Source organism: Mytilus californianus, unplaced genomic scaffold, assembly GCF_021869535.1.
Source record: "Mytilus californianus isolate M0D057914Y unplaced genomic scaffold, xbMytCali1.0.p SCAF_14, whole genome shotgun sequence".
NCBI lineage: Eukaryota > Metazoa > Mollusca > Bivalvia > Mytilida > Mytilidae > Mytilus > Mytilus californianus.
In genome coordinates, this window is record NW_026262626.1 from 34,605,835 (window position 1) to 34,618,308 (window position 12,474).

The 12,474-nt window shown below is 32.3% G+C and overlaps 1 protein-coding gene across 3 annotated transcripts in view; it reads left to right on the forward strand.

Annotated features, from left to right (window-relative positions):
* Nucleotides 1-12,474, forward strand: part of LOC127724749 (uncharacterized) — a 185,055-nt gene that overhangs the window by 4,824 nt on the left and 167,757 nt on the right. For 2 of the 3 annotated variants that reach the window (XR_007992645.1, XM_052231846.1), the window contains exon 4: nucleotides 950-3,150. Coding sequence is in view for 1 of the 3 variants with exons in the window: in XM_052231846.1 (XP_052087806.1) it covers nucleotides 950-1,078 (129 nt within the window). In the remaining 2 variants the exon portion in view is untranslated. Of the gene's footprint in view, nucleotides 1-949; nucleotides 3,151-12,474 lie in introns of those variants that run through there. The other variant, XR_007992644.1, reaches the window with a different exon arrangement.

A 12,474-nucleotide genomic window follows, 5' to 3' on the forward strand; every position in this document is an offset into this window, starting at 1 on the left:
ATTTGGAGCATTTCAAATAGATGAGGCCGTGAGTAACACAGTTTTTGTCTATCACCATAGTATCCTTGATGTAACTCAAGATGAGACACATTATGCAGTGACGTTGGCATCTACAAGTTGTGCAGCTCATTGTAATGCAGAAGTTATGATAGCTGGACATTCCATGTTTGTCTTTTTTTTACAATCAAACCTCTGTTAAAGCAGTCATTCATGGGAAACACCAAAAGTGACCTGTCAAGACAGGAGACCCCTTGCGCAAGGTTCCCAAATCAAACATTCCATGAACAGCAATGTCAACACAAACTTGTGCTGTTTTATTTTTTTTTCAACTGTCATCCAGTTTAACTGTTTGAATAAGGGTATAAAAGAGTTTATGAAGTATTAAAGTCTGGACACGTCCTGAAATTAATGTGAAGCTCCATAAATATTTAAGGATATCCTGAAATTGGATTAGGATGTCCTGAAATAAAAGCCATTCTAAACTTTTATTTGTTGAGGTCTTTAAATCATATTATGGAGGTCCTGAGATCAAATTAAGGAGGTTGTAAAATATTTCAGGATGTCCATAATTATTTTTATTTACTGAAACTGAGTTATGGAGCTCCTTAAATACAAAGATTTTGACTTGATCCACACCTTATATCCATATTATATGTACCAGTATTCTTGTTTAATTTTTGAAACATTTTCCAATAACAATGAATAAAGAAACCATAAAATATAATTTAAAAAAACAACATCAGAAATAGAATAGAATTGTCTAATACCCTCTGGGGAGGGGATCTGACCAATGACAAGATATCTTCATTTTGGATGTAGCCCTTTCTCATTGAAACACAATTTTAGGTAGGATCTTATCATCATGATCATTCAAAAATTGTCACATATTTCATAGTTACTGATTGAGTCAATGTTTATTTTAACTAAATTATACAGGTTTATTTTTCAGCTAAAAGACTTTTTCAGCAAGGTAGAAAAGGGAACACCAAAATTACCTAAAAAGGAATCAACTGGGAGAAATGAATTTGGAAGTATACAAGAACTTGTTGACTACATTGTTCAAGGTGGAAAAGGATAACATTGTTTATGATACAAAGCAAAAGTCACTTAACAGATGCCTCTAATGATGAATATTTGAACTTCCAGTACTTATTCATTCATCATGTATGATCAGATTTATCATAGATTTTTAGTAAGACATCTGAATCCTATTGCTTTACCTGGTCATAGCAACAAGATTCCTACAGAAATCAACTTTTTAGAGAGTGTTTCTGAAGTTTGTAAAATATACTGAATAACACTGATCTGCTGTTATCATGAAGTTGTATGTTTTATCGTTTTTTTTGTATTGATCATATTGGCTAATATGATATGTACACCATGAATGTAATGGAGTCAGTATGAAGCTATAGACATTCTGTTTATTTTTCAAGTATTTTGAAAGTAGTTTCATCTTGTTATGAATCTATAGACATTCATTTGATACTCTTTTTTTTTAAAAGGAGGTGTGGTATGATCGCAATGAGACAACTATCCACCAAAGACCAAAGGACCATGATGTTAACAACTACACTCTATGGCCTTCAACAATGAGGAGAACCCAATCCGTATAGTAAGCTATAAAAAGTCCCAAGATATTAAATTGTGAAATAATTCAAAAGAAAAAGCCCAACTGTCTTATTTAAACAAAACAATTATAGCAGACAGCAACCAACAACAACCACTGAACTACATACTTCTGGCTTGGGACAGGCATAAAAAGAATGTGAGGAGTTGAACATAGTTGTCCAAAATAGTACAACATAAGAACAAAATATAAAATCAGTTGCAAAAAGGTGCCACTCATCAAATCAAAAACAACTAATAAGATGACAAAAGGAACACAATGTTCTTAGTTCCTGTATTTTCAAAGTTGCTTTCATCTGGATCTCTCTAGCAATTATATTTTCCATTAAGATACAAATGCCTTTTGTGTAACTTAGTTTGGGTTTATTTGTCAGTTTATTCTGTTGTTATTTGTAATTTTTTGAGAGAATCTTGTATTCAAGACAAATGTTTGATATGTCAAAATATGCAGTACAGAGTTAGTGATGAAGTATTAAAACTTTAGGTGAAGCTAGTGCTGTACAGCATTGCTAATGGGTAACTCAAAATGATTATTATCAAATATGTGCAGACAAAATGAATCAAAGCTAAATTTTTTTTAATAGTTAGAACTTTTACATGTAAGATTTTTTTATTCCTATTGATTTTTGTTGGTTTAAAAAATCGTCATTTCTTGTATTTAATGTTTATTAATTATAATTAAAAAACACATAAGGTATGACAAAAGATAACCAAGATTATTTGCTCTGATGAATTTAGTAATTATTTGATCTTTATGATTAGGTCACAAATGAAATCAAATGACTTATTTTCTTCTTCTTTAGAGATCAGATATGAATGAATTTTTTTTCTATAACCATAGTAATCGAGACAATAATTAACAGTATTTGCAATAATGAAATGTAAAACTTATGTGTAAAATATTGAATATACATAAACATGTTTTTTCCAGTACAGGATCTCATAAAATTATTCATTTAATGGGCCATCATCATTTATTTCATAGTGATTACCCCCAAGTATCACTTGTAGGAGTTTGGGACTACTGATACTTGTTTTTCATGAAATTGACACCTTCGTTTGAGTTACATTGAGACATTTCAGTTAATGAAACATTTTTGATGATACATATACAAACTAACAGAGTAGGTAGTACCAGATGTCCAAAAAGAAAAAAAACTTCTCCTGATGATGGACTTGTGGTAGTTCTGATTTTTACTGATTAATTATGATGTGCTGTTTGACTGTAAACTGATTGAGATTGTAAATCATTATTATGTTTGATGTGTTGTTTAACTGTAAACTGTGTTTGAGATTGTAAATCATTATTATGTTTGATGTGTTGTTTAACTGTAAACTGTGTTTGAGATTGTAAATCATTATTATGTTTGATGTGTTGTTTAACTGTAAACTGTGTTTGAGATTGTAAATCATTATTATGTTTGATGTGTTGTTTAACTGTAAACTGTGGTTGAGATTGCAAATCATTATTATGCTGAGATTCTTCATGACATTGTGAAATAAATAAAGAAGTGCTAATCTCAACACTTTTGTTGACAATGTTTAACCCCCCAACATTCTTTTGCTGAAAACAGCAAATATTATCAGCAAAAAAAATCTCACAATAGGAGTTTTTGCCCTTAATTTAAAAATAAAGAGATGTGATATAATTGCCAATAAGACAACTATCCATCAAAGTTCAAATAAAGTGGATGTAAGCAATTATAGGCAACCATACGGCCTTCAACAATGAGAATAACCCATACTGTATAGTCAACTTTAAAAGGCCCTGACATGAAAAATATAAAACAATTCAATTGGTGATTTTTAACTTATCTTGAAAAATATAATAGGTATGTAGAAACTGTAAACTGCAAAAATGATCAGCAATACAAGTACTGAAAAGATGCCAATATGACCAAACCCTTGGTTAACTCCATCTATGAGTAATTGCCCTTAAATTATGATTTTTGTCAAGCCTGCAACAATTATGTCGCGTTAGCGAGACAGCGATCTTAGATTCCGTCAAACCTTAATGGATTTTTAGGAAACTTGGACAGAAGCTTGTTTGTGACCAAAATACAGTATCCAGAGCAAAATTTTGAAAATATTTATTTTCATTTTTCCGTATTTTACTGATAAATGGACTTAGTTTTTTTACAAATAAAAATTCAGATTCAGTCTGAGGTTAAGTTTTTCAATCATCAATAACTTTTTCAAACCTTCAAGGAATTTTAGGAAATTTAGACAGAAGCTTATTTATGACCAAAATACAGTATCCAGAGCAAAATTTTTAAAATTTTAATATTTTACTGATAAATGGACTTAGTCTTTTTATAGTTACCAAGTTGACACAGTCTGGGGTTAAAGTTTGTTACAAGTCAGTCACTTTGTCAAAGCTTCACTTCATAGAATTTTATGAAACTTTGGCAAAGCTTTTTTTATGATTAAGAGATAATGTCTGAAGCAAACTTTTGAAAATATGTTTTTTTCATTTTCAGTTTTTTTTTCTGATAGATAGACTTATTTTACAGTTAACATTTACAGACAGTCTGGGATTAAATTTTTTTGTAAACCTTCATCGATTGTTATGAAACTTGGACAGAAGCTAATCTTCAATAACAAGAAACAGCATCTAAAGAAAATATTTTTTTTTTTTAAATTTCTGAATTTTACTGATAAATGGACTCACTTTTTAAAGTCAATATTACACTTTTACACTGTCAGCAGCAATAGCAAACAAGACACTGGGTTCCGCGGAACCCCTTACAAATTTTTAACTATTTTGAGAGTTTTGCTTTTTATTCATGTTTAACATCTTTTATTTATTTAAACCCCACATCTCCTCTGGTTCACGTGTACCCAAAAATCTCCTCTCATTTGTGTATAGCCCACTTCTCTAATTTTTGTGTAAACCACATCTCTTCTAATTCATTTATACCCCACATCTTCTTTTATTCATTTATACTCAACAGCTCCTCTCATTCATGTATATCAGTCATGTGTACCCAGCATGCATCTATTCAAATAAATCCCACATCTCCTCTTATTGGTGTATAGCCTACATCTCGGATTCTCCTCTTATTGATGTATAGCCTACATCTCTGCTCATTTGTGTATAACCCACATCTCCTCTTTATTCATATCAACCCTACATCTCCTCTCATTCATGTATAACCAATGTCTCTCTTTCATGTATACCCAAAATCTCATCTCATACATAAACATATACCAAACCAAACATCTCTTCTGCAAGTGTACTTGACATCTCCTTTTATGCATGTATTCACAACTCCTACCATTCATTTATACCCACATCTCCTCTCATTCATGTATACCCAACATCTCTTAGTTATAAAGTACTCTACATGTTGGGTGACTGACTCGAGTGCGGAGGGGGAGGGTCGTGGGTCGAACTCCATTCTAGACAAACCAATTCAAGACTAACAAAATGGTATTGATAGCTGCTTCTCCTCAATAGCATTAAGTAGTAAGAGCAAAGACTTGTAGGACCGGAGTCAGAATAGTGTGTCGGGGTATAAGGTGATATGTTGTCCTGCCGACTGTTGTCTTAGGATTTAGCACTTTAAACTCCGGATCACCATGCCGGTCTAGTACAAATTAGGGTTTATATTCATTCGTCCTGATATGTACATGCATGTAATAATTGCCACTGAACGTTAAACAACCCCTTTACATCTGGGGGGGGGGGGGGGGGGCAAACACCAGTGGGGTATTATTGTTTGCGTCATACAAACTATACATTATATACAGTGTATGTAAAAAATCACATCATTATAAAATTGAAAATGTCAATATAAGAGTAAAAGTATTTCTTTTAAGATTCAACCTTTTTGACAATAAACATTTCTAAATAAAATGAATAAAGGAAACCGTAAAAGTGCAGGGCGATATCTTGAATATTATTAAAAGATTACGGTCCTACAATGTACTAAAAAGTGCCCGGGAGCGTCCAGGAAAAGAAAAAGCGCCCGAGTGAATAAAATAATAATATTTTATAACAATAAATGTTTTCCTGAATAAAAAAAAAATGATCATTGCTTGTTTTGTCCTTTATATAAAGGGGGATATGTACGATGCTACATCTAAAGTGTGTAGATAGTGTTGTTGCACTTTTACATTTTAGATTTCAAAATTGTATATAAGTAAGTAAGTAAATATAAACCTAAAGGCAATGGAGTTGGAAGCGAAGTATGAGCACAGTGTTCTCGCGTTTCAACGTTATTTTAGCAGTAATACATCATCTCTGAAGAGCTATGTCTGAAAACCGACACAAAAAGACATTGCCCCAATTAACTGGAAGAACAATTCATGCAACTCCATGAATAATATTTTAAAACTATCGACAAATTGGAAAGCCGTTAAGCTCCCGGACCTTATAGACAAACTACACAAAATTGTTCAATTACAATATCGAGATATACGCCGAGCATTACATGACCAGGGGAACTATGCGTTGGCTCCTTGGGCTAAAAAATTTCAAGTAACAGAAGTGGTATGGTCGCCGAAATGTGCAAAAGAAAAGGACGCCATTTTCAGAAAGTTTAGGAATCTAAGCAGACCGAGAGACAATTTTGTGGAATCATCTGACGGAAAATTAAAGATTCCTAAAACTCCAACCACCGCAAGGAAGCCAAACCAAAAGAAGCGTATTCGTACCAACAAGACCACTACCTTGAAATTTTCAACATAACTTTTAATGTACATTGTATTATATTTGTTATGAACAGTAATGTAGTTGACAGTTTGTATGAATAGGTAGTAAGATGCATAGTGCTTCACTTTTAATGCTATTTTAACAATAGTAAATGTTTTATATGCAGATGCTGATATAGATTTATTTTATCTTTTTATAAAACTAAAACTGTTTTAATGGCTATGCTTATCAGTGTTTTAATGCTTAGTTTTAAATTTAAACCAAAACTCCTGCTTTTTGTCCCCTTGTTTTAACTACGGTACATGTATAGTACTAGTACTGCTTTATTTGCTGATTTATTATAATTTTTTTTATAAAACCAAAACTGTTTAAATCGCGGCATGCGATTTGTAATGTTTATCCGTGATTCAATGTTATTTGTTTTATACCAAACACCTGCTTTTAACATGCATAGTATAATTGTTTTATTTGCTGATGCTGATATACATGTGCGTGTCACTTTTATCGTTCCTAAATAATGTGTAACTCTTTTAATTTTATAAAATGAATATTTATCTGTGAAATTTAAGTTGTTTTTGCATTTTTCATTTTGATATCGTTTTTGAAAAACATGTCTTTTGATGTCTAACATTTTATAAATCTTCAGCATAAACTGTGATTCATGATTATCTGTCTTTTGAAATAGTATTCATATATTATTGTTAAAATTGAAACATTCATACTTATTTTTGTGCTTTATTACAAATGTCTATTATCTGAATTTGCAAAATACTTGTCTAAAATTTAAAAAAAATCAATGTGCATAACTTATCGACACAAAGTTGTTTCATGCCAATACAATATCTATATATTTTCCCCGGGCGCCTTTTCTTTTCCCCAGGCGCTTTTTTTTTCCCCGGGCGCTTTTTAGTAGGACCCAAAGATTACACATATATTTAGACGGGCTTTTTCTTAAAATATACATTCACATAAATTTGGCACACTTTCAAACTTTCAAACATATAAATTAATTTAGACATTAACATGCAACAATTCATCGAGAGCTTTAATGACTGAGGTTAGATATTTTTCGCCCATTTGATCAACCTTTTTTCTGATATCATCAACGGACAAAAAGACTATGTCGCCGATGATTATAAATTGAAGTTTATTAAAGCGAGGAAACTCTGAGAAAAACCCGCTGGTTCCTGCATTGAGAAGTACATCGTTCAAATCAGAAAAGAAACGTTCTCGAATATCATTATAAGCCTGGCATCCAAACAATACATGCAAAACAGATTCTTCAATACAACATAATTGACAAGTATCACTATCTTTCAATTTCATGCGGAATAAAACCGCATTCAATGGAAGACAGTTTGTTCTAGCCAGAAACTTTAGACGAGAGGCCCAAAAATCATCTACGTTTGTAAAATAGAGCTGTCGTGCTTGGTGGAGAGATGTCTGATTCACAATTATACCACATTTTCTTATTTTTATATTGTGTAATGTAAAATGAACGGTGATCATCGAGGCTTCGCTTTTCAAGGATTTCGGACTTAAGCTTATTACAAGCTTCTCTACCAAAAAAACTTATTAAACATATTTATATTGACGTTTCCATGTATATAATGGTTGTGTTTCAGTGAACTGGAATATGCCGTTAATATCATTAAAATATTCATTTTTGATCATTTAAGTTCGTTAAAAATCTTTTTGCAATATCTTGTACCAGGTAACGAATCTAATCTAGCAAAATATACTTTGACGTTCCATATAATTTGCTAAAGATTCCTTCCAAAGTCCAACAAAACAGAGCATTTTGGAAAGTTCATTTGAGAGTTAATTATAACTTTTGCGACTTTGTACTGCCTGCTGTCTAGCATTTCGTTTCCGGATTTTGACGTGGGAAACCATACACCACAAGCATGAGTAATGGATGGACGTATAACCGAAATCCAAAAAGCACAACCAACATTAAACCGATTAAAATCACCGTGTTCTCCTAAGACGCGAATAATGTAGTTAAGTTATAACGTTCTTGAGAAATAAAGTTTTTATATTCGTTTATAATATTTCATCAATTAAAACATCCCCTAGAAACCAGTTATTATTTGCATTAAGTCTTTTTCCTACCACTAGAACTTTCGATATTTTGGCATTAAACTTTAGATTCCATTTTGAAAAAAAAACACTGGCAACATTCAACAGGGTTTGTAATTATCATCTGCGAAGAGTAGACTACTTATAACTTACTTACATTTTTATAAAGAGAACGTAGTAGTTTCCAGCATGTTCCTTGAAAACCATTTTGCCAAAGAAGATGAAAAATACCATATCTCCAGACCTTATCAAAAGCAGAGGATAGATCTAAGAAAGCTAGAAAAGATTTTTTCCTCTTTAGTTTTTCTTAAAGAGCAGAGTCTATGAAGGGTGAAAACATGATGTTCAACTCTTCTGTCTTTCTAAAGGCGCCTTGAGTTTCACCCGTAATAGGTTCTTATCTTCAATATAATTCATAAATATGTCCTCAATATTTTTACATAAACCGGAAGTTAAGGTTATGCCCCTGTAATTAGCCAAATCATGAACCGAGCCTCCTTTGTGAACTAACTTTATTATACATTTGTGCCATTCAACAGGAATGCATTCATAGTCGGTTATCTTAGTGAAAAGTTCAACAAGGGAATCAACCAGTATATCACTACCTTATATATTGTATCATTAAGAAATTCATTAGGTAAGTTGTCCAAACCACTAGCTTTACTGTTTTTAATTTTCTTAAGAATTTGCGAAATTTCTTGCTTATTTATTGAAAGCAACAAAGGTGTATCCGCCTGAATTAAATTGTTATCTATTTTGGACATCAAAGATTCAACATCGTTAACTAATTCGGTTTTACTATTTTGCATTGATCCTATTGAACTAAAATGGTCAGATAACGCTTTATTAATTTGATTTGTCGTTAATCTTGCACCTGATTTAACAGGATCTATTATTTCGCACACAGCCATTTTGCTTTATTTTAAGAAAATCCCAAAAGCCTTTAATTTTATATTTGGAATTTATGCATTTGCTTGTGAATTGTCGCAAGTTCATTTTAACTAAACTTTCTTTTCTTTTATAGCTTGGGGAACTTTTTCTTTTCGGTTTTTATAGATATTTGTAAGTCGCTGGCCTAATTCATCGTCATGTTGGTGTGTTTTTTTAATCATGTATAAGTCGATTTGCCATGCGCCTTTGTTTTAATTGTTCATCTAACTCTTTGTTTCAAAACCTTCGATAATTCCGAAACGTTTTTGCCTTACCGATTGAATTTATAGCTGTATTTTCTACTTTTTTCTTTCAAACAGTCCCATATTTGATCAATATGCATTGTTTCTTTACAAAATACATTAAAATTTAAAATTAGAAAGTTTTCATGCAGCTTACTTTCAAAAACAGACCAATTAATCTTTTCATTAATATTCCAAAATATTGCATTTGAATTACTTTATGGTTTTAGGGATTTGATATACGATTTAATGTTTACTCTAAGGATGACATGGTCGCTGTGTAGGTCAAAATTGACAGATTCATCAATATAAACCCGTGATACGCGGCTTCCGTTATATTTGAGGATAGAAGAATTTAATCAATTGCTGATCTTTGAATATTAAGTATCCTTGCGTATATATAGTGTCCACTACAAGAAGTAAGAGTATTTGCAATAATTAACTGAGCTTACAATTGACTTAAACGACGGCCATTGTATGAAGTGGACAGTTTCATTATATTTTTCCCGGTATATTCACATTTCTCTTATACGCTTTGTTGTATGTACGATTCCTCTCTTCTGTTTGAAAAATTGTCTTGTCTGTCGTTCATTTTGTATTGTTCTCTAGGTTTTCGATACTCTCTTTGGTTCCTGCTAGGTACGTGTTTTCTGATACTAGACGAATTGTGCACATGTTTTCATTTGAGGACTTTGGTTTTCGAGACTTGATTCATCGAAAGACCAAAATGAAATATTGTAAGAGCACAAGTCAGAAAAACCTATATAACATGTGAAGTTGTATTTTTGCTGGGTGCATATGTGAAGCGTAATTTATTACTTTTCCTGTGAAATTTGCTAAGCCTAGAGTGTTACATGTTACAGTAGCAGTTTTCAATATAAAAATAATGAGATGAGGTACGATTGCCAACGAGACAACTATCCACCAAAGTTCAAATAAAGTGGATGTAAGCAATTATAGGCACCCGTACGGCCTTCAACAATGAGAAAAACCCATACCGTATAGTCGGATATAAAAGGCCCCGACATGAAAAATATGAAACAATCCGAGTCAATTGGACGATAAAAATAACGTCCTAATTTATAACAAAACAATTTATGAAAAACAAATATGATAGACGCCTACCAGCGACAACAACTGAACTAAAGGCTCCTGACTTGGGACAGGCACATAAAGAATGTGGCGGGGTTAAAAATGTTTGTGAGCGCTCAATTCAGTTCATTTTAAGATATGGTTTTTTGCATGTTTTATACAATAATCAACAAGATTCATGCTTTTGTTAGGAAGAATCAAAAGATTTTTATGGCCCCGCAACAAAGTTGTCGGGGCCATATAGTTTAACCCTTGTCCGTCATTCCGTCATTCCGCAACAAACCATTATACGGACTTTTTTTCTAAACGCCTTCAGATATTGGGCTGATTTTTGGTATGTGAGTTAACCATGATGAGTTACAGATCAAGTTTAAGTTTCGTTCCGCTCTGCTAATTTTTGCCAAAATTACGGGCTTTGAACTTTGATAAATTGTTGAAAATCACAGTTATACGGATTTTTTTTTTTCTAAACGCCTTCAGATATTGGGCTGATTTTTGGTATGTGAGTTAACCATGATGAGTTCCAGATCAAGTTCAAGTTTCGTTCCGCTCTGCTAATTTTTGCCGAAATTACGGGCTTTGGACTTTAATAAATTGTTGAAAATCACAGTTATACGGACTTTTTTTTCTAAACGCCTTCAGATATTGGGCTGATTTTTGGTTATGTGAGTTAACCATGATGAGTTACAGATCAAATTTAAGTTTCGTTCCGCTCTGCTAATTTTTGCCAAAATTACGGACTTTGAACTTTGATAAATTGTTGAAAATCACAGTTATACAGATTTTATTTCTATACGCCTTCAGATATTGGGCTGAATTTTTGGTATGTGAGTTAACCATGATGAGTTACAGATCAAGTTTAATTTGTGTTCCGCTTTACTAATTTTTGCCGAAATTAAGGACTTTGGACTTTGATAGATAGTTTGAAATTTAACTGCTCATTGATCAAGGAAATTTTTCATCAAACTAGTATTGGTCTTGAGAGCTGGATACTATCCATGCATGTTTGTGTCCACATGTGTTGTTGAAATGGCATATTTTTCAACTTTTTGAGACGGGGCCATTCGTGTCGTTCCGACACATCTAGTTTTATCAGATTTCTCTCTTTTACTTCAAGAGTTGCAGTAATATTTCAATTTATCTAGTTTAAAGCACTTTAAACAACAGTATCTTGCATCCTCCTAATTTATTGCTCAGTTTTTTTTAAAACATGTCATCCAGTTGTCACGTCTAAAATAATAAACGAGTTTAATATGGTTATGGTTAAAATAATTTGGATATCATAAATCTTTTCAATTTATAATTATTCATCTAACTTACGTGCTTCAATTTTTTTTCGTCCTGAATATACATGAAACATTTGCCACTGAACGATAAGCCAGCAACAATTTGAATCCTGCTATCTACATTTATGGTTAAAACATTTAACGTATGGCCAATTTCCACCTTTATTTTTTCGTTTATGATTAAGATAACTACAAACACACGCATATCTAATAAACAGAGATATTTACACAGAGCCAACAACATCAACATCAATGCCGTATATACTGAATGAAAAACGGGTGTACAAGTCAAATTGGCATCTGGTAAATCGACACCTAGTCTTTTCATCAACAAGTGTTCATTATTTTAGCCGCAAGAGGTTGATTTTTGTCATCAATGTTTATGTTTAAAGATTTTTGCCACAAACACATTCATTACTATTACTGACCCATTTCTCGCAATTCGGTCCAAAAAATCGTTTAGAAATATGTTGAACAATACAATACAATACACAATACAATGCAGTTATTTCCAAACTAGGTATCCGCGGCCAACAAGCATATAAATGTAACAATTATG